The sequence below is a fragment of the Carex rostrata genome, chromosome 16, assembly GCF_964058835.1.
Source record: "Carex rostrata chromosome 16, lpCarRost1.2, whole genome shotgun sequence".
Taxonomy (NCBI): domain Eukaryota; kingdom Viridiplantae; phylum Streptophyta; class Magnoliopsida; order Poales; family Cyperaceae; genus Carex; species Carex rostrata.
The window spans coordinates 7,737,259-7,761,516 of NC_135933.1; the positions used below are offsets into that span (position 1 = coordinate 7,737,259).

The 24,258-nt window shown below is 33.3% G+C and overlaps 1 protein-coding gene across 1 annotated transcript; it reads right to left on the reverse strand.

Annotated features, from left to right (window-relative positions):
* Positions 1-19,405: 19,405 nt before the first annotated feature.
* On the reverse strand, positions 19,406-21,491 carry LOC144567627 (inorganic phosphate transporter 1-2-like). The gene is made up of 2 exons (XM_078317805.1): positions 20,915-21,491; positions 19,406-20,549 (listed from the first exon to the last, which is right to left on the reverse strand). Exons 1-2 carry the CDS (start codon positions 21,428-21,430, stop codon positions 19,485-19,487), a joined length of 1,581 nt encoding a protein of 526 aa, XP_078173931.1. The 5' UTR covers positions 21,431-21,491; the 3' UTR covers positions 19,406-19,484.
* Between the last annotated feature and the right edge of the window lie 2,767 nt (positions 21,492-24,258).

A 24,258-nucleotide genomic window follows, 5' to 3' on the forward strand; every position in this document is an offset into this window, starting at 1 on the left:
AGGTTGGCTACTCTACTTACATAAGCATATGAGGATATATGTTTATAAATCATTTTTTTCTTTTTCAAAATCCAAAAAGTTGATCTGAACCATTAGATGTGATCTCCATATTGAAATGTGCTAGGAAACCAAATTTTACATTTTTCTGAATTTTTTTACTATTTATTAAGTCACTTTAAAAATCGTTGATCCAACGGTGGCTTAACAAAATAGTAAAATCAGAAGCTACTGTTTGATCAATAATTTTCAAAGTGGCTTAATAAATAGTAAAAAAATTCAGAAAAATATAAATTTTGGCCTCCAAGCACATATTAATATGGAGAACAAGATGAAGAGTTCGGATCGACGTTTTGGATTTTGAAAACGAAAAAATGACTTATAAGCATATACCCTCATATGCTTATCTAAGTAGAGTAGCCAACCTCTAAAATCCAAAAAGTCGATCTGAACCGTTCATCTTGTTTTCCATATTAATATGTGCTTGGAGACCAAATTTTACATTTTTCTGAATTTTTTTACTATTTTTTTAAGCCACTTTGAAAATCGCTAATCCAATGGTTTGGTTCTGATTTTATTGTTTGGTAAGCCACTGTTGGATCAGCGATTTTCAAAGTGGCTTAAAAAATAGTAAAAACATTCCAAAAAAATATAAAATTTGGTCTCCAAGCACATTTTAATATGGAGATGACATCTAACGGTTTGGATCGATTATTTAGGCTTTAAAAATCGAAAAATAACTTGGTTGCACGGGAGGCGTGGTGCAATCGATTGTATATTAGCCTATCTCTCTCTCTATATATATATATATACATACATGTATATATAGAGCAAAGCTAGGGTGTGATGTGCTCACCAAGAGAGTTTGGTGAGCACAACTCCAAAAGTATATCGGATAGATGTTAAATGCCGAATCCAAACCGTTGCAATCCATTAACTTCATGAGTGATGCATATACATGCAAAATTTTCAAAATTTCGAGTTTATTTGCTACAAGGTCAAGCGGTCAAAGAAATAATAAAAATTGAATATATAAAACAATTTATAAATTAACTTATAAAATGTTAATTCTTTGACCGCTTGACCTTGTAGCAAATAAACTCGAAATTTTGAAAATTTTGCATGTATATGCATCACTTATGAAGTTAATGGATTTCAACGATTTGGATTCGACATTTAACATCGATCCGATATACTTTTAGAGTTGTACTCACCAAACTCTTTTGGTGAGCATATTACACCCTAGCTTTACTCGTATATATATATCTACACATGTATATACATACATCTATATACATACATGTGTATATACATACATGTACATGTATACACACACACACACACACACACACACACACACACACACACATATGCAGTGTTTTAAAATGCGGTTTTGTTCATGCATGCGGAAGGCCACTGCATACCGCATATGTGGTATGCGGACGCATATGCGGATTTTCATGCGGATTTTAAAATAAAAATTCACGTATATATATATATATATATATAGAGGTGGGCTACGGTGAGTTGCGAAGTAAAGCGACTATTTTACTTCACGCTCATGTTTTGCGATTTTAAAGTTCAAAACGTCGATCCGAACCGTTCATCTTGTTCTCCATATTGAAATGTGCTTGGAGACCAAATTTTACATTTTTTGGATTTTTTTTTTTTTACTATTTATTAAGCAATTTTGAATGCCGCTGATCTGATGGTCCAGAAAATTTTACTGTTTTTTACTGTTCACAGCAAAACAGCAGTTTTCAAAAATGCTTAATAAATAGTAAAAAAATTCCAAAAAAATGTAAAATTTGGTCTCCAAGCACATTTCAATATGGATTAAACATCTAACGGTTCGGATCGGTCGTTTGGACTTTCAAAATAAAAATACGGCGTGAAGTAGAAACGCGTTTTACTTCGCAACTCACCGTAGCCCACCTCTATATGAATATATATATATATATTCATATTCATATATTTGAATTTATTTTCACATAATTACATAATTAACAATAATTTTTTGACTTTTTTAATATAAATTTTAATTAAAATACAATCAAATTATCAAAACCGCATGAAAAAACTGCATGGCTGCATATTTCAGTCCGCATGGCCGCATATTCAGACCGCATTGCTGCATATTCGGACCGCATGGCCGCATTTTTAATCCGCATGACCGCATATTCGGACCGCAGATGCGGCCGCATGGTCAAAACCGCATGAACATTCTGAGCACGGCTGCCGACTGCATACGGATATGCGGCCCATGCAGCCGCATTTTAAAACACTGCGTATATGAGAGGTTGCAAATAAAGATGCTTCTCAAAAAGAAAAAGAAAAAAATATCGTAAATACATTGTATTTGTAGGCGAGATATTCAAAATACCCTTGACGCAAGGTTGTCGTTTACTTTCTTAAAATAAATTATTGTTAGAATAAAGGGGCGCGAAGATGCAGTATCGCCATAATGATTCGACTGTCGCCCATGTTTTTGTTTTATGAGAATTCAATAATTTAACTGAGTTATTAATTTTTAGTTTGCGTCTCTTGTACGACTTCTATTCAAATCCATTAACTCACAATTTATTACAAGGACATAATTTGCTTTGAAAATATATAACAATTTATAGTTTGTTTCCTACTACAAGTCTGACGTTATCACACGGAGTCTCGCTCTCTCTCTCTCTCTCTCTCTCTCTCTCTCTCTCTCTCTCTCTCTCAAACACACACACGCACACGCATACACACACAAACTAATTTTTTTTTTTTTAAGATTACATGATATTTGATCTTATATATCTTAACTGTAAAAGGCTATGGCATTATTATATATTAGACCATAGCTTTGATAGTTAATAAATGTTTTAAATCAAAATTTACTCGTAATTTCTTCAAATTTCATTTTAATAGATCAATTAGTGTAGAGGTTAAAAGACCTATTAAAATAATATTTTAATCATTTCAGATGCCTTAAATTCAAATTAGATGAGTTATTATTTAGCTTGAATGCCTTTGTTAATTTATGTCATTTAATACGTACAAAATATTTTATTATATAAGACATGTTCAATTTTTTTTTCCAAAATTAAGTTATTACAATAGTTATCTTATTCCAATAGTAGCTAGCGAAAACAAACTTTTCATGACAGCTCCAAAATTCAAAATTTCAAATGTACAAATTGTACCTTTCCACGCAACAATGGAATCATCCGAGGAATAAACCTTTTGCCAGTCATAAAATTAGGGAGAAGACTTATGACTTATAATAGTTTAATAGATCAAGATGTAAGTGTATATTAGAATAATTTGTGGGCACCACGATTAGCTAATTCATAGCAATAACGAAGAAATAATTCATAGAAGTTGAATATAGTCTTCATATATAATAATGAGATAACTTATATTAGGGTCTGATAATCGTCTCCCAAATTAACACTAATCCCTGACAATTAATGATTGATTCAGTTGTTTTGGACTAAAAGTTTTTATATTTTGTGAAGCAACTAATTAATTAGAGAATGTACCAAAAATATTAATATTAATACTCCAACAATACATATATATGACTCGAGCTGAGAAGAAATATGCCTTACACTAAAGGTATTAATACAAAATAAAGAAGCACTATGTATACCTACATATATAGTGCTTTTAAGGGCAAAAAAATGCATTACTTTGTATTTTCTTTTACAATTCATGGAGATCCTCCAAAAAAATATGTTCCAAAAGTACAACTAGTAAACAAAAAAGCTACTAATTAATACATACGTGTACAAAAAGAACAGATGTTTGATCTCATGACAAAGACCGAAACTTTTATGATATCCAAAAAAAATAAGAAATTTTCAAATCTACATCCCTCTGAATAAAATTTGAAAATATGCTCAAATTGCATAATAATTTTGCAGTCTCTCATTACCGCAGAATAATTCTCCGAAAACCTACAACAGTAAAATTATTCTGCAAGTTTGGGGATTTCGGCTATATAAACTCTTTTCGCGGCCCCCTCCTCTCACACCTCTCCCTCCCTTTCTATGTTTTTCTCTCTCTCTATCCCACTGTCTGATCGATTGGCACTTTAGTTTAGGTATTTTTATTTTTTTAATTTAATATTTTATTAAATAAATTGGTTTAGAAATTAGTTTAGGACATTTGAAAATGATTTAGAATAATGTTCAAATAATTTAGATATTCCAAAATAGTTTAAAATATTGTCTGATTTATTTAGAAAATTTCAAAATAGAGCGGATGGTGAAATTATTGGGATCCAGCCGCAGACTCTGAACAGATATCTACTACGTTTATTAAAGTAATTTTGTTTATGAATTTCAGCTTACTAAATGAAATATGTATATATTTCAGGTGACCGAGGAACCGCAGGTGCAAGCGTGTATTTTGTATATTTTGCTATATTTTATTTTGAATATTTTCTTATATATGTTAGTCTAGCATGTAACTTCATTTTATTAAAAATTCTACATCATATTTTATTATGTAACTTCACATAATTAATCAAACGATTAAACTATCTAAAAAACAAACAACTAAAACATCTAAAAACAAACAATTAAAATAAAACATTAAAAAACAAACAATTAAAATAAAACATTTAAGAAAACAAATAAAAAATCCAAAAAAATAAGTAATTGTATTAAAAAATATCTAAAAAAAAACATTTAAGGAAAAAAAAAACCATAGAACTCCGAAACCTGAAAATAATTATGCACAAGAGAAAAGGTTCTTGTCCATCATGTTTTGTCCACCATTTGTCCACAAGCATTATCCACTCCCAGTTTAACTAAATTTGCTCCCCACCGTTAAACCACGGCTCTCATGCCTATTTAAACCTCTCTTCTTCCCCGATCGTTTATTTTCATTTTTTGAATCGATGAGATCGAGTCTCTCATCTCCGCTGCTCCCTCCGCCACTGTTCTTCCCGCCCGCCCCCCGTCGCCTCCTCGCACCAGACTCCTCCGCCACTGTTCTTCCGGCCCGCTCCCTACACTGTCCAGTCAGATCGTCATCGTCAGATCTCACATCTACGTTGAGATCAACCGCCTCCCGTTGGAAGGCGAGACCACCTCCGCCCCAGTCAGGCTGTGCGCTTACTCCTCGATGGTTCAACAAAACAAATTTGTTTGTCTCTGTGTCATCGTTCTCTCTTCTCTTACTGTTCCTTCTATCTACTCTCTCCGATCTCTCTGATCAGGGTCACATAATGAAATCTGGAGGAAAATTCAAATCTAGTAAGTTATTTCTGTTGAATTTGTTGTTTTCGTTGTATGCAGTAACAAATCTAGCATTTCAAATGAAATCTGGAGGAAAGAGATGATAGAGAGGCGATATGGAGTATTGATCTGTTAATTTTACAGTATTCATCTTGTCATTTTACAGTATTCATCTTGTGGAAATCTGAAGGAAATAGATGATAGAGAGGCGATATGGAGTATTAATCTATTAATTTTATAGTATTGCCTTGTTAATTTTACAGTATTCATCTTGTCATTTTACAGTATTCATCTTGTGGAAATCTGAAAGAAATAGATGATTTGTTAATTTTACAGTATTTATCTTGTAATTTTACAGTATTCATCTTGTAATTTTACAATATTCATCTTGTGAAAATCTGGAGGAAAGAGATGATAGAGAGGCTTCTTACTCATCCGAACAATGAACACAAGAGGTTTCTAATGTAAAAGTTATTTGTCTATAGTTTTTTTGTTGCTATTATGCTATTCTGAATGTTGCGGTGAATATGTTTATCTTGTGTTGAACAGATGTTGTTTGTGGTGAACATATGTTGTTTTGTGGTGAACAGATTTTTTGTGTGATGATGGATGTATGTATATATTTAGCAATTTTAGAGTATACATGGTATTATTTTATGGTTTATATTTTGCAATTTTACAGTATACATGATTCTTTGTAGGTTGTAGTTTAAACTGAAATGTAGCATTTGTTACATTTTACAATATTTTATGGTTTAGTTTTAGAAATTTTACAATATACAAGATTCAATTAAAAATTTACAGTATTATGTGAAAATTTTACAATATAGACGATTCAATTGTACATTTACAATATACAAGATTCAATTTTACTATGTAGAAGATTCAATTTTACAGTATACAAGATTCAATTGAAAATTTTACTGTATACAATATTCAATTTTACAGTATACAAGATTCAATTTTACAGTATACAAGATTCAATTTTACAGTATACAAGATTCAATTTTACCGTATACAAGATTCAATTTTACAGTATACAAGATTCAACCCAGTGCCAATAACCGCTAATAACCACTAATAACTAACTCTAACTGCCAATAACTTCCTATAACTGCAATTTCCGAAAGTACAGTTTGAAAGTACATTTATTTTGTCATGTTGTGCAAGTTGCAATCTTTTTCTAACTATCATGTGACCACTTCAAATAATTGTTGGATGTTTTGTAGTTAACTGATATATTTTATGTGATATATTGTATAATTATACAGCATGTAGAAGTAATTTTACAGTATTCGCGCAAGTCAAAGCTGTGGACAAATGGTGGACAAAAGGCTGTGGACAATTAGACGCTTCCTATGCACAAAGGGATCTCCTGGAACCAGAAATTTGGTCTGCAACCATAAAATTATTTTGTGGTTTGAGCAGATTCTGAAATTTTGTTCAGAGGGGTGTAGATTCCAAAATTTCTTATTTTTTGGATATTAATAAAATTTCCGGGACAAAGAGTAACACCCTCCATGTGAAATGTTGTGGGTTCGAAACTTGGACATGAAGAATCCTTTATAATCATTAAATGAAAATTGGAAGACTATATTTTCATCTTTCTATCTCAAAACAAAAACATACAGACATATACAAGTGCTTTTATTTTTGCATTTCATTTTTACAATTTAATGGACACCCTCCGGAAAAGATAAACAACTAAATTAAAATCCTCAAAAAAGAATAATATTTGTTTGCATTCTTTTGTAATATGATAAAATCCTCCCAAAAGAAAATAAAAGAAGAAACAGCACCTAAGAACGACCAGTTAATCCTAATGATGGAGCAAGTGATTTAATTTATAGACCAAAAAAAATGCGTTTTTTGCATTTTTATGAAATCCTTCGAAATATAAAGAATCAATAGAACCTACTAACCACAGCTGTTAATGCTGAATGAAGAAACTATATATACATAGATACCTGCCAATATATGTGTTTTTTACATCAACAACAAAAATGCATTCATTTGTAATTTGGTGCAACCGTTTGCTATTTTATGAAGACCGTAAAAGAAACATCGCCAATTAACTAGTAGGATATTAATATTAAATGAACAAAATATTAATACCAACAAGTTCTTTTAAGAAAATGCATTACGTTTCTAGTGGGCCTACTTGTAAAAAGGAAGGAAGAGGCCTCTTCAGATCTTGTCGTGCCTCTCCCTACATAAAGCCATACTTTGACAGACCTTTGATGGTCCAATTTGATGAATTTGTGAAAATTATGGAGTTTTGATGCTTTTATTTTCTTTTCTGGTATCAAAACAGTAACGTAAAGCTACTAAAATATGTCCAAATCTGAAACCAGACCCTTTACAGTGTGTAAAACACTTCCAACTGATCTCTGGTACACAACCAAGTCCAAACTCAATAGCAAGGTACCAAGCAAGCACCACTTGTATAATGTAATGCACTAAAAATATCAAATTTGACCTCTACTGGTAAATCAGCAAGTTTGAACTGCTATCGGGACCAAATTGCAAAAAGAACCTCACTAGCATCCAGAGCATTCAAAAACACATGAAATAGACATAAATTTCAATTTATTTGGATTTTTATACAATTAATTATGAATTTCTAAAGTTCAATCTTTAAAAATGAAAAATACTTAATTAAAAATGTAAAGTGGCACAAATAAAATCATTAAAAATGGAAATAAATTCCTAAAAAATCTGAAATTTGGCATGCAAGCACTTTAGACCTTTGTCTTTGATTTGGTGAAAAGAAATCATATACTTGTTAACCAAATTAACAAGAAATTGGATCAAATCAGAGAGAGAATACATGAACTCTATCCCATGACTTGCCAAAACTCAATTCAAGGTAAAGCTATGCCTCTGCCATGCTCAAAACCCTTAAATATGCTCAAGCTAACCCTTCCCAGATATTGATCAAGTCCTAAAGTCATTGTACCATCAATCGGTATTAACTTGGTACCTACCTGAGAAACCAAAATCAAATCATGCTCAAATCTCAATTGAAGACCAGTCAATCGAAGGAAATCATGAAGAAATTGAGTCAAACCTCAAGCCGGGATCCAAACCCAAGCTCAGTCGTGAACCACCGTACCGGAGCTTCACTAGTCGCCCATAATAGGCGCAAAGTAACCCATCGGAGTTCCAAACCCTAAGGCACCGGGGATGAACCCTAGCCCTCATTCAAGTAGCACAAAGATTAAAGCAATATGAAGCGTCCGATCTTGGCGTTGAAACAAAGTTCAAATGAAATTACATATCTCAAAGCAATAAGCTAATCCAACAGCACATATTCAAACATATAGCCCAATGGTCCCCTGACCAGAGGGGCCCGCCTATCAGCAAATCTATTTAATTAAATCCCCTCTGTTCGAATCTCAAAGCCTAGAGATTAAAGATCAAAGCCCAGCATACATCATAAAGCCAAATATCCAAATCCCAAAGCCCAATAAATGAATCCAATGTCCAACGCATATCTTAAAGCCCAATATCTCAATCTCAAAGTCCAAACACCAATCTTAAAACCCAGAAATAATTATGATAAAGTTAGTGTCCTAGAGCAAATGGGTTTGACTCTATGGTTTGGGTTCATATGATGGCTGAAGCAATTCAACTTGTTCCTAGAGTGTGACACCAGTTAATTCACCTGCTGGAACTAAAGTGGTATCCTCTAAACATCCCTAATCCAAGTAATTAGCAAGGAACACTAGTTGCAAGAGAATAGCATGGGAATTAATACAATGGATGATTTTTCAACTATAATATCCTGTGGATGCATATAACAGTTTATATGGCATTAAATGTGACCATATGCATATATCAGATGGATTATGTGTTTCATGTCATTGATGGTTTGCATGGTGTCGGATCTTAAGCCTGAGATATTCAGTGACTTCATACTCGAGAAATACAGGCTTGTGGTTGGCACCTAACTCTCTCTGTAAAAGGGGGCCATAATAGTGTCTTCTCGGCAGGTATAGACTCGTGGAATGAAGCACGTGAAATCAAGAAAGAAATATCCCTCATACACATCAGGAAGAATGTGTATGAGTGATGATATCTATTGGGCCTCTTGATAGGATCAGATTATACAGCATGCATTGTGATACTAGCTGATCACAAGTATATAATGATTCACAGATCAAGAAACAGAATGGATGAGTATGCAAGAATGACATAATTATATCCTGAACTTATCTAAGGATATCATCTGATATTGGATATGACACAGACAGTGTTTATGCATTGTCTATAATGGATCAACGATATTGTTCGATAACATATCGTCTGTACATTTGGGTAGTCAATGCGTGTTGCTAGATGCTAACCTTGATCAATAAGACTGGAAGCTCATTGCCAACAAGATACAGATCCAAGTGGGTCACACCTCCAAGGGCTCTAGTCGTTTCATCATACGATTTTATGATGCCATTGATGCACAACTACTTGTTGCACATCATATCACAAGAATACTTATCAGGGCCGGTCCTGAAGATTTTGAGGCCCAGGGCGGAAAAAAAATTTGGGCCCTTATATAGACAATTTTTTTATTAATATACCAATAAATTATTAAATTTGTAAACTAATGGTTAAGTTCTAAATTAATTAATAGAAAGTTAACATACAGAATATGAAAAATAAAAGCACTTTTTTCAATAATATTGCGCCATCATACTAAAACGTTGCAAGTTGCAACATATATTTCTTCATAATTCAGATACAACTTTTTTATATATAGAAATTATTTAATGAGGGGGTTGCATATAATCTATCATAGAGGCTATGGCTACATAACTACTTATTTCTAGTAAATCAAGTCAAACAAACTTTATTGCTTCTGTTGTTCAAAATAGATTATATGCAGGATATACTAAAATTTTACATAACATTCTTAATATGACATAAAAAATTAAATAATAATTATTGCAAATTATTTGGCAAGTGAGAGCAAATCAATATCATGAACGATAAATGACAAGTATACAAATCAACATCATGAACGATAACCAAAGTTTTTTTTTTTTTTGAGGAGAACGATAACCAAAGTTTCTTATGTATATATTGTACTGATTTCAATTCTTTGAATCTATTTCGTTGTGGGAATAAAATATCTTCACAAGCTTATTTATGAAGATTTTTTTAGCAAAAAAAACTTGGTGATTTTCATCAAGCAAGAATAAAAAAGTTCATTATTCTTATCACGGATTATTCCGTGCATGTGTATGTGTAGTCTTTTGTGTGCGGAGGCTCCAAGTTGATTTCCATTTTTCTGATTTGTCTCATATGGCCACATGACTACATCTTTTGTTTGCATGTGCAGTATTTTGCCCTTATATTTGTTTGTATGTGTTGAGAGAGAGCAAGGTCATTCACGCGCCTGACGCAGTCCAGGACAATTATGGCTGTGTAGGCTACTAGCTATCAGATAATTAATATGCCATGTTACACTATTTTGGGCCCTTATATACAACTAATATTTTTTTGGGCCTCGTTGGATTTTGAGATGTTACACTATTTTGGACCTTTATATACATTTTTTGGGCCCCTTGGATTTTGGGGCCTGGGGCCATCGCCCTGGCTGCCCTGGGCCAGGGCCGGGCCTGATACTTATCATAGCGGCTGTTGAATAAGTATTGAATAACATTACACACATTAAGAAGTAATGAGAGGCTTGATTAAATCTAACTGTGCAAGTGTTTGTACACTAGATAATTTAATCATATAAGGAATTAGTCGAATCATGTATGTACACCTACTGGTACAAAGGTCCGATTCGACCAAATGAGGATATATATTTAACTGGAGTAAACATATAATGGGGATTACCAATTCTACTATTTAGTGTAATTAAGTTGTACTATGAGATAGATAATTGAGAGACGAGCGCGTGGATATGTGGTATGCGCGATTTGGACTTACGGTTCAAAAGTTATGATCATTTAAGTGAAGAGGTAAGAAAGTTGACCAAAGTCAAAGATGGGTCAAACACGTTTTTGATCAGAAGTGATGTGTCATATGTTTGACTAGTCAAACATATGAGAGGAATGAGATTGCTTGTAAAGGAAGCAATGGATGGATATATTCTTAAATAGACCAATGATCCAATGGACCATTAATTATAGAAATTACCAAATGAGCCTTCATGATTCAACTTAGATATTTTGAAGGGCATTTGAGTAATTGTTAAACTCTATTTAAGAAGAGGTATCCCTTCATTCTAATCCAATCAATTCATTTGTCAAGATCAATCTAGAAACTTCTCTCTTCTTCTCTTCCTCTTTCATTGATCAAATCGAGTTAAGGAGTAAACGAGCAAGGGTGTGATCAAAGTGGAACTACCACCCCTCCTCTCTCCCTAGCCAAACCCGCCATCACTCGCCGGCCCGCCACCGGTCCACCACCCCGAGCCCGGTCTCGGGTTCCAGAGACCACCTAGCCGAGCCACCTCGGCTTACTTCCGTCGCCGCACCTAAGGCCGATCAGCCTTGAGCCGATCTGTGTCTTGTGCCGTGCTCCGCCTCTCCTCTCGACCTATCCGACCGGCTACGAGTCTAGGCCGTCGCCACCTCTACTCCGTCGTGCTCCACCTAGGGCCAGCCACCTCTCTCTAGGCCGATCGACCTTGTGATCTGATCGAGTCACTTCGTTTTGATCTTGATCTAGATCTCTTGATGAGATCTAGATCGATCCATTGAGGTTTGTGCTTCTTCTTGATTCGATTTGTCGATCTTGATTTGGAATTTTTGATCTCTCCTCGTTTTCCCCTTCTTTCTTGCTTGATTGATTGATCTTGTGAGGGGATTGAGAATCAAATCCATAGGGTGTGTTTGATTGGGGAATTGATGTTGTTCATCTATCCAAACCTGCTGTTGGATATTGATCAAGCCGTGCGTGATATTGATTGTGACTGGAGCACTGATCTAGCAGTCAAGCGAGCTAGTTATTCGACTAACCCTTGGTTTACACCCACTCGCCTTCCCTACTTTGTGAAGATGAGAAGGAGCGAGCGGATCCAACTGTGAGTGCAGATATATGTGATGAAAAATATAGATTTCATCATCCGTCATTACGTAAGACGATTTTCACATCAGGTATGTCAATTTGTTTCTATCATGCACTTATTTTTAAGTTCTTAAATAATCATACATGCACTGTTATTAATATATTTTCATTTAAATATGCAGTCTCCCATACCACATAATCCATGTCCTCTCGTAGAACTGGCCAGATTCGTGAGCAATGGTGCTAGTACTTGTTGAAATGGTATCTACCACTACCACCTTCTGAGGAGGAAAATTAAAAACTTTAGGTAATTGTGATGTACATTGTCTAAGCTAACAATTAATAGTTGTGTTTTTCTATTAACTGATATAAGTTCAATGCTGGTGGTTTTTTGGTGTAAGTACAACCAGTGGGGGTGTCATTTTTTAAAGATCCATTGCTGGCTTTAATTTAGTCATACGGGTGGAGGGGACCGATGTGTGATTGATCTAGTATGTCTTGGGGGTGGTTCTAATTTGTTGTAACATAACATATAGGTTAATTAATGATAGTACTTGGATTAATTTAGTGCTACAGATTAATTATTGGTTAATTTAGTGTTGCATGCATTGTTCTATATATATGCGTGTGTTGGTCTTCTATATTATCTTGCTTAATTTGCTGCATGTTATTTGTATTTGATTTGGTGCTATATATAGAGATCTAGAGGGGGGGTTATATATATATATATATATATATACATATACATATAGAGTTAGGCTTGGGTGCTATGGACAGCATAAGGGTCTTTCGTGCTACGGCCTCAAAAACCTGTCATATAAACTTCAAACTTTGATTTAATTAGTTCAATAAATTGATTATATAATAAGCTTGTAAGTTACTAATTTTTACTATTTTTGAAATTTTTTTACTATTTTTTATGATTTATGAAAGATGGTCTAAAAATAAAATAAAATTGTCAATATTTTAGACTATTTTTTGCCATCTTTCATAAATCATAAAAATACTAAAAAATTTCAAAAATAGTAAAAATTAGTATTCTACAAGCTTATTATACAACCAATTTATTGAGCTACTTAAATTAAAGTTTGAAGTTTATATGATAAGTTTTTGAGACCGTAACACGGATAGCCTTATGCTATCCATAGCACCCAAGCCTTACTCTCTCTCTCTCTCTCTCTCTATATATATATATATATATATATATATGAGGAGGGATCCGATTACACCCTTTTTTGGTGACATCGGATTACACCTTATGTTTACAAAGTCCAAACAGTCGATCCAAACCGTTCAACTTGTTGGATATGTTAAAATGTGTTTGTAGATCAAATTTTACATTTTTCTGAATTTTTGTACTATTTATTAAGATGGGTACAAAAATTCAACGGTCTGAATATAGCGATTTTGTTAAATACTTAATAAATAGTAAAAATTTCCAAAAAATATAAAATTTGATCTGCAAGCATATTTTAACATATCCAACAAGTTGAACGGTTTGGATCGATTGTTTGGACTTTGTAAACTTTGAAAATGGAGAGTGTAATTCGGTGTTACCAAAAAAGAGTGTAATTGGATCCCTTCTATCTCTCTCTCTCTCTCTCTCTCTATATATATATATATATATATATATATATATATATATATATATATATATATATATATATATTTCTATATATATATATATATATATATATATATATATATATATATATATATTTCTATATATATATATATATATTTCTATATAAAAATGGAGGCTAGCCTCTAATATAGGCATATATAATTAAATATATAAAAAAAATCATCAACGGTCCAAAGTAATAACAGATGTCAAACTACGACATGCAAACACTAACTCAAACACATCCGATGGTGTAATAAACTTTTGCTAATGGCTAATAAACCAGAGACGATGGTGTTTCTATTTTAACAGCACATTTAACGGCCCAAAAACTAATATTCTCGTCGGTCCCTAATTTCTAACCAATCGCATTGGGGCTTAACGCCATCGGCTCATACCGATGGCGTATGGGTACACATTTCCTATCGGGGTGATAAGCATTGGCTCGGAACTAGATGGCAGAATGTGATTCCAACCGATAGCAAAAGGTTTTTTGTAGTAGTGATAGAGAGCAAAAAAAAAATGATTTTTATTCAATTTAGGATAATGGTGTATATGAGTGGCAAAAAAATTCGTAGTTCTTAGTTTGATTTGAGTTTGATTCAAAATTAGTTCATTTTGAAACAAATCAAACTCAATTCGGTTTGAATCTTATTCAGATCAAAATCAAACTGGGTATAATTCATTCAAAATTAATTCGCGAACTATTTAGATTCAAATCTCAAATAATACAATTAATGAATTCAACCATTAATTTTAATAATGCAGAAACCAAACTTATATCACAGCTCAAAATTGTTAATATAATGGTAAATTATAATAGGAAAATGTTTCAGCAGCATAACAAATTAGCAATGGAATAAGTTCCATTTCACTAAGTCCATGGCGTAATTTTAATCAATCCAGCAGCGTTGAAGATAAAGAAATCTTGAACTAGCCCATAATCCATTAGTGTGAATTCGTGAAAGGTAAAAGGAAATCGTGTAAATTTTGTCTCGCAAGAAGAAAGCTAATGCATAAACTATCGGTATAACTAGGGCTTTCAAAAAAAATTGTAGTTTGTAATTCGATTGACTGCGATTCGAAAAATGTGTAGTTCGCAATTAATTTGATTCAAAATTAATTCGATTCAAAACAAATCAAACCCAGTGCAGTTCAAATCTTATTCAAACTCAAACTATTGATTCGTTGCCATCCCTAATGGTGTATCAATTAAATGAGTAGGGTTAAAATGCTCTATTGTTTTTGTGTCCCATCATATTCCAACATCATTATTTCTATTTTCAAAGTCTAAATAATTGATCCGTACCGTTCAACATAATATTTATACTAAAATGTGCTTGGATAACAAATTTTTAATTTTTTTTACTAATTATTTAGAGAGGTACAGAGTTAGTATTTTTGAATGATCTAGAATCTTCTAAAAATAATGTTTTGTACCTATCTTAAGAAATAGCAAAAAAAAATTCAAAAAATATAAAATTCTATATCCAAGCACATTTTAATATGAAGATCATATTGATAAGTTCGAATCGACTGTTTAAGCTTTGAAAATAAAAGATAATGATGTTGTGGCATGATTGGACACAAAACCAATAGGTCATTTTAACCCTACTCCAATTAAATTCTGATTTGATATTAGTATTGATATTGGTATTCAATTTAGGGTATTTGTAGTTGGTACAATGGTATTCAATTTAGGGTATTATTATTGGTATTGGTATTTAATTAGTTAATAGGTTTAAATCCGATACGCTATTTGAATACAATTTCTGTCTCCCTCGACAATAATCCTGCATTCGCCCCTGATGCCGTAGACTTGATGTTTGTGGAATCGAGGAATTCCATTATTAGCCCGACTTTACTACTAGAAAATTCGGTTTAAGGATCTTAGAGATCCAGATTCGGGATTATGAATCAATTAGCATGGTAGAAAAAAAAATTAGAAACAAAAATGGTGAGATCGACTTGATTACTGATGATGCTCTTTTAACACAAATGAGTGATACATCTAAAAATAACACTTTGAATTGGTTTGGAAAAAAAAAAATATCTTAACAGGGTACTGGTGCGGGCGGAAAAAAAAAACAGAGAGAGAGAGAGAGACATGGGCCGGAAGAGAGATGGGTCCAGAAAGAAAATAACAAAAAAAAAAAATAGATGTTAAAGTTATTTCGGGCCCGCATAATAATAATTAATGTCCAGTTCAATTAGTGAGAATTTTCATTATTTTTATAATGTAATATCTTAATGTAGAAATATAAATTCAGCATAACTACTTATCTACTTTTGATTGGTAGTGTTTGATACACTCTCTTTAAAACTCCTTAGAGCTCCTTAAGATATTAAAGAGCTTTAAATTTGTCAAACACTTACTCATTTGTAAAGCTTAAAATCACTTTCTTAACCCTCCTTTTGCTCACTTTCTTAAGTTTGCCTCAATTTTTAAGTCACTATTCTATATGGCTTAAGCAATTTAGTCTCTTTAAGAAAACTAGAGACTCACTTTCTTAAATTTCTTTTATCAAACACCTCTTCTTTATTGGAGCCTAAAATTTAAACCTACCCAACTTGCCAAACATCTTTGATGAGCTTAAATTCAAATTAATCAAATGAGTTTCAAACGAAAAATTTAAATCGTTGAAATAATCAAGAAATAAATGTATAAAATACATATATTTAGGAAATAAAAATACAACTAGTTGAGTAGAACTATGTTCTTAAGCTCACCAATTCTTTTGGTGACCTTAACTTCAAATTGATTTCAAACGACAAATTCAAATCGTTAAATTGATATATTTCGCAAGTGATGCATTTACATACAAAATTTATAATATTATTTTACTTATATTAGTGCAAAGTTTTTTTTTTTTTATATTGACAAAGACTGTCAATATTTTAGTACAAAGTCAAGTGTTAAAAAAAAAAAAAATTTATAAGTTAATTTTAATACCTTCATTTTTCATTATTTTTTTTTACCACTTGATTTTGTACTAAATTAATTCGAAATTATATGAATTTGACATGTAAATGCACTACTTGTAAAGTAGATCGGTTTCAATAGTTTGAATTCATTGTTTGAAGTTGCTTCGATAGATTTTGAAGTTAAATTCACAAAAGACTTGGTGATGAGCTTAAGAAACATTTTTTGGAATACAAAAGTTTTGGAAATATTTTTTCACTATAAAAAAATTTCACAAAAAAATAAAAAATATATATTTAGAAAATATTGAAAGCAACAAAATAAATGAAGTTTGAGATGATTGAAAACAATGTCGTTGTAACCATGAGGTTTTCACATCAATTACTATTGCTTGGGGTATGTAGTCATGTTGAGGGGATCTCCTTGTCTATATTTGCACATTTTCATGATTTGTGAGTCCCTAATTCTATCAATTTGATATGGTGTTTGATTATTTTGTCCTTTTTACATATTCTGAATCACTGAACTTTGACAAATTATTGTGATCAATTAGCTTCGTAGAATTTTTAGTTCTTTATATGAAAATGATGGTTGGATCATGAACTATAAGATAAAAAAATATCATGATTTGTAGAGACCTAGAACTGTATAAAATTTATGGATTTTCTGTAGATCAGTTCTTGTGCCAGTACACTATAACTGTGCAGTTCTAACTTTTCACTGACTTAGATTCATCAACTGTTTATAATTACTTAAAAATGCCCATAAATGGAAAATCAAGTGCAGATATATTCAGTGTGTTATACTCTAGTAGTGTGCATGATTTGGGATCATTTCAATATCTGTAGATTTGCCTACTGATTTGATCTTTTTGGGATTGTTTTTATGGTTGGTACTGTACCAGTATGGGTATTGTTGGCCCTCCCTTTGTTATATACACATGAATGACTGATGCAGGTACAAGAGAGTTGGTACAAGGACAATGCACAACACCTAATGCCTATATGCAAGCTGCTACATATTTGTCAGCACCTATGAACAAAGTTTATCAAATTGGTCCCTGTTTTCATAGTATTTACACTTTTTACTTTTTTTTATCAATTCTTGACAGTAGGCTCTTTTTTTTAAATCAAGTTCACTTGTGTTGGTCAGGATTCAAATTCGCTGTTAGCGTGGTGCTCTCCATTTGTGTCTATCTCTCTCTTGTAAAAAGGAGGAAAGAGAAATAGAAGAGAGAAAGAAGAGAGAGATAGAGAGAAGAGCACGGATAGCAGCGGTTTTGAATAGCAGCAGATCTCATTCTGTGTTGGTCATCCGCCGCACTGTAGCACTGTTCATCCGAAGTACTGTTCTGCCGCACTGTAGCTCCAGTCTGTTGTACCTGATGTTTTCAATCTGACTCTCACACCACTCTCTGACTCTAGATTCAAATGAAAATTGATTCAGATTTTAGATGCTCGAAGAATGTGCAATGTCATTATTGCAAAGAGTGGGGTCACATGAAGTGGGACTGCTCGAAGGTTCTCCACTCCCTCGTGCTCAGGTGGCCCCTGTCGATCAATCACCCTGGAAACGCTCCAATTTAGATGAAGTTGCTACAATTGTTCAGCGACTTGAGCAGTTGGACTTTACTCGTGCCGACATGACCTCTCAAACACAGATTCCGAGGGCTACTGTAGCCCACTCAGATATGATTTCTAACTGTTTTGTAGCGTCAAAATCATCATGGATTGTTGATTCAGGTTCTACTTACCATATGACTAGTAACAAAAGTATACTATCAGGACTTGCCACTACCTCATAACCACATGTCCAAATAGCTAATGGTTCTACCTGTAATATTTAAGGAATTGGATCCACCCATATTTCACAAAATATGTCCTTATCATCTATCTTATATGTCCCTTCCTTTCCTGAAAATCTTATGTCTGCAGAATAGCTATATTGCTTAGTTACCTTCACTCCAATTAAATGCACCTTTCAGGAACTGAGGACGAACAGATTGATTGGTATTGCATATAAGGACAATGATTTGTACTGCATAGAGAGCTCACCTCAGCGAGTGGAATACTTGAGTACTAGAAGTGCTAAGGAGGTTCATCATGAATTGGGGCATCCATCTCTTCAGGTTTTGAAGAAGATACGTCATGAATTTCAGTCTATTTCAAAATTAGTTTGTGAATCCTGTATCCAAGGAAAGCATGTACGTGCTTCTCACCCACCCAAAGTTATTAGTTTGCACCCCCCCCCCCCCCCCCCTGTCCCCGTCCGGCACGCGTCCGCCCCTGATCCTACCCCATTGATATAGAAATTTGTTGATATAATTAGTGGTGGGTAAATTAGCATTCGCTTTTCTGTAACTTGATGTATCATATTGAACCATATAAATTAAAAGAAATTAGTGAAGTTATTTATGGGCAGATAAAAAAATAAGTACAAACCATCCATAGAAGTCCGTAAGCCTTATTGTTACCATTTTTTTTTTTTTGGAAAACTTCATGCACGACTTTTTTTTTTTTATTCAACAAATATTACAAGATAATTTTGAATGTACACATAAGGTATAAAAACAAATACAAAAAATGTACACACCACACTATCACAAATAAAAAATCAAAGTTTTTTCAAATTAAGAATAAATGCAAATCAAACCACAAAATTTAAAACACTGTGAAATCAACGAGGTGTCTATCTAGACATGTGTTTTATTCTCTTCACCTTCCTCCAAATTCTCCTTGGAAACCTCCTCGAGCGACTTACCCATGGCCTCAGGTACAAACAAGGACATCACTGTACCTATCAAGTTGGTTGAGGCAAGCACAAAAAGTGAGTTACGCAGTCCAATACCCTTCGGGTAGCCACGATCCCTGGTTTCAGGGGTTTTCCCCTGAGATGCATACAAGAAACCAAATGCACCAATTATGGCTCCAGCCTTTCCAGAAGCAGCTGAGATACCGTGGCAGGTTGACCTGAGCCTAGCCGGGAAAACCTCTGCTGGGACAATGAAGGTGGTTGAGTTGGGACCGAAATTTGCAAAAAAGAAGGTCAATCCGTACATCACCACGAAACCAGTATGGTTGCCCGGTTGGATCCAGTGGTTGTATGGTATGGCAAGAGCAAGCATGAATATTGTCATCATAATGAATCCCATGAGCTGAATCCAGAACCGACCAATAATATCGATGAAGGCCACAGTGAACCAGTAGCCGGGTACAGTGCCGCAGAGAGCAATGTAGGTTTGTCCACGGGCGATACGAAAGAGCTCCTCCATGGCGTTCATGGTACCTGCTTTCGGAATCCACCCAACCTTGCTAAAGATGTCCTTTTGAAAGAGATTCTGACTGTAGAAGGCAATGTCCAAGAAGAACCAAGTAGTTGTGGTGGCTAGCAAATGAACTCCATGGCGCTTTGCGAATTGTGGGGAGAAAAGTCCCCATTGATCTCCAACATCATTCTGTTCTCTATTGACATCCTCTTCAATATCTTCCTGTAGGACCTTGGACATGTCGCTAGCTGCCTGCTTGGTGTTACGGGCAATAAGGGCCGTGTAACGTGCCGTTTCGGGCATTCGCATTCTCCAGTAGTAAGTCAACGCTGCTGGTACAGATCCGAACATAAGGATGATTCGCCATACATAATCACCCTGAGACTGAGTAGATCGGACAGGGTCCTCATTGTAGGATGGGGCGGGGAACTTACTTTTGAACCCAGCTGACACAGCAAGTGACACGAGGGCCGCAAATAAGATGCCAAAACCCTGCATTGTGTTATCTAGTTATTCAGTGACTTCATTTCAATACGTTTAGATTAAAAAATGAAACAAATTCTAACTTATTTGGTATAAAAGAATCGTTGCATTGAATAATTTATAAGTATAATAGTACTGATCATAGTTATTTTCTAGATTGATTTAATTTATAATGTTGTTAATTGTTCGCAAGGACCAATCATCTGGTCAAGTAGAACCAGCATATTGGATATTTTTAATTATATTGCTACCGATTAGAGGGATTTGATCAAAGAGGCCGCTGATTATACACAAGAAATTAAAGTGAATATCTAAAACCAATCAAAGACAAACCTGACGGGTTGTTCAAAATGAATGATAAGAATTTTTATTACCTGCATGGCAAAGACAGCAGCAATGAAGGAGCCACGAGTTTTCTTGTTGGCATACTCAGACATAATGGTAGCCGAGAGAGGATAATCGCCACCAACACCAAATCCTAACCAGAAGCGGAAGAAGCATAGTGTTGTAATGACACCTTTCGGCTGGTGGCTGAAAGAGAGGCCTGACGCAATGGAGCAAATGACCATCATAATCAGTGTGAAACCGTACACACTTTTCCTGCCCAGCTTATCACCAAGCCACCCGAAGAATAACTGGCCTGAAAGGGTCCCACAAAGGGCCACACCAGTTACAGCAGCAGACACATTTGGTGGGAGGGTTCCCGGATTTTTGTAGCTGGGATCCGTATAATAGAGACGGCCAATAAGCTTGGCGACAATTGAAATAACAAAAAGATCATATGCGTCAGTGAAAAATCCCATGCCAGCAATAACAATTGCCAGAAAATGGTATCCTTGTGTCTTGGCCTTGTCAAGCTTGTCCAAAACTGCTAGCTGTTGGCGCGCCATTTTTGCTGATTGTTTTGAACTGCCTTCCTCCTCTTCTTGTTTTTAATTATCTTACTGTAATGAAAAAAACGTAAGTTATGCATTTTTCTAGTTATCAATATACTTAGATAAACTGCAAAATAAATTTTATATATAAATATATATATATAGAGAGAGAGACTAATGTGCATTCGAATGTATATGGGCCAAAATACATACGGTTCAAATTCAACTTTTCAAAATTTAAACGGTCGATCTGAACCATTCATCTTGTTCTCCATATTAATATGCGCTTGGAGACCAAATTTTATATTTTTCTGAATATTTTTACTATTTATTAAGTATTTTACAAAATTGTTGATCCAACGGTAGCTTAACAAAACAGTAAAATCAGCAGCTACCGTTGGATCAACAATTTTGTAAAATACTTAATAAATAGTAAAAAAATTCAGAAAAATGTACAATTTTTTCTCTAAGCACATATTAATATGAAGAACAAGATGAACGGTTCGGATCGACCGTTTGAATTTTGAAAAGTCGAATTTAAATCATATGTATTTCGGCTCAAATACATTCGAATGCACATTAGTCTCTATATATATATATATATGCCGTTGCCGTAAATTGCAGGAACAAATGCATGTGCATGCAACAGCTAGAATAACTATTATAAATGATCTTAACCTTTCTTTGATGTATGTTTGTATAGCTCGAAAAAAATACATATTGCTATTAATTTGTTGTGATTGGCTACCGATTTTAATTAATGTCTTAAATCAATTGTCACCTCATCGAACATTGATCACCCATATTTCCCAACTAATATTGTAACTATAGTTTTAAAATAAAAGTAATTAACAGGGAAGGTAGACATATATCCTTACCAAACAGTTACTGCCATTGTAAAATTGAAAGAGCAAGGACCATTAATTAAATCAGGAGGAACTACATACCTTGAAATGCGTTTGAAGAGGAGAAAAGGATAGTGCGCTTGGCCTTACTGCCTATCCACCGTATGCTATTTATACAAAATATTAGTTCCATAGAGGAGCCGGATTCTGTGCCTCATATTGTTATTTTACTCAGGGTCAACTCCCTCTGTTATTTCATTATTCGGTTCCTATCTGACTTTTCTCTCCTTTCACTGAGTCAGAACTCAGAACATGAATAAAAACTAAATGATTTTAGTTAGAGGCGGGAGAGCAATTCATTCCTTACATATTCACAACTATTGAATATATCCAATACATATATATTCTATTTTAAACGTTTCACTAATTATCATTAATACAGAACTAGTTATATATCATATATATAAGTAACAAATTAAAGAAACTATATATATGACGAGTAGAGTTAAAATGCACCATTAATTTTGTGCCCCAACTATACTCCACGTCTCTATCTTCGTTTATAAAGTTCAAACAGTCGATCCGAACCGCTCAACATGATATACATATTAAAATGTGCTTAGAGACCAAATTTTATATTTTTTGAAATTTTTTTACTATTTTTTTAGATAGGTACAAAATCACTATTTTTGGATGGTCCAGATGCCGTGATTTTGTACCTATCTAAAAAAATAGTAAAAAAATTTCAAAAAATATATAATTTGGTCTCTAAGCACATTTTAATATGTATATCATGTTTTTTTTTTTTGAAAAATAGTGGAATATATCACCGATTTCATTTGAAAATTGAAATCATAACATATCTGACATAGTACCTAATTGGTACCAAAATCAAATATGACAAGTCTTATACAGCTGTTTAAAACAGAAACAAAAACAAAAGAAATACAAAACCTCATAACATGCACAGAACTAAGCAAGGCAACAACATAAGAAAGTACAAAAAAACATCAAAATATGCATAAAACTAAGTACTAGCGATTCGGATCGACTGTTTGAGCTCTATAAACAGAGATAGAGATATGGGGTATAGTTGAGGCACAAAACCAATGGTGCATTTTAACCCCACTCATATATGACTACATGTTCCCAATGTTAAATTAGTTTTAATAAAAATATTGCACTTCTAAACACTTAATTAGTTTCTTTTAACACATATATAAAGATTTTTAACATTTATACAGATACAATTCTTATGGTGTGTATGGTGATGGTTAAAAAGTGTAATCATGACACCGGTCATGTAAATTTAGTACAATAATATTAATTAGACATGTCTTGAAAATTATAACAATACAAGTACTAAAAAAACTATTAAATACTAAAACACTAGTTAAGTGTTTACATAAATAATATTTTTATCAAATGGTAACTAATTTAATGTTAAAAGCATGAGGTCGCTTTAATTTGATACAAATGCCTTCATTATTTAATGTTAAAAATAATTAGCCAGTATCAAAATTAAGAGGAGGATACAAATGCCTTCATTATTTGTCTCTATCATACTTCTATTTTTAATTTTCTAATAAAAATAATGATAAAAATTATATATCAAAATAGTAACATTTGATGTGATCTATGTTATTTTCTTTATATGAAAATAAAATTATCACTATTCGGCTTTGTTTTTATGTGAATCAATTAGTTGAAAAATTGAAGTCCAAAAATTTGCACACTCTTGATAACAATCAAAATAAAATTGAAATGTCATAATCTTTTACATATGCATAGAAAAATTGATGTAGATCATATCTAACTGGTTTTATTTAAACTTTTAAGTTTTAAATTTTGAATTATTAAAGTTTTACGAAGACATGATGGAGACACAAAAAATGGAGGCATTTGAACCATAGGCTAAAATTTATAATATATTTGTTAAAAAAAATAGTTAATGAATACATTCATGAATGGCTGGACGGAGAGTAGACATTTAAAAGT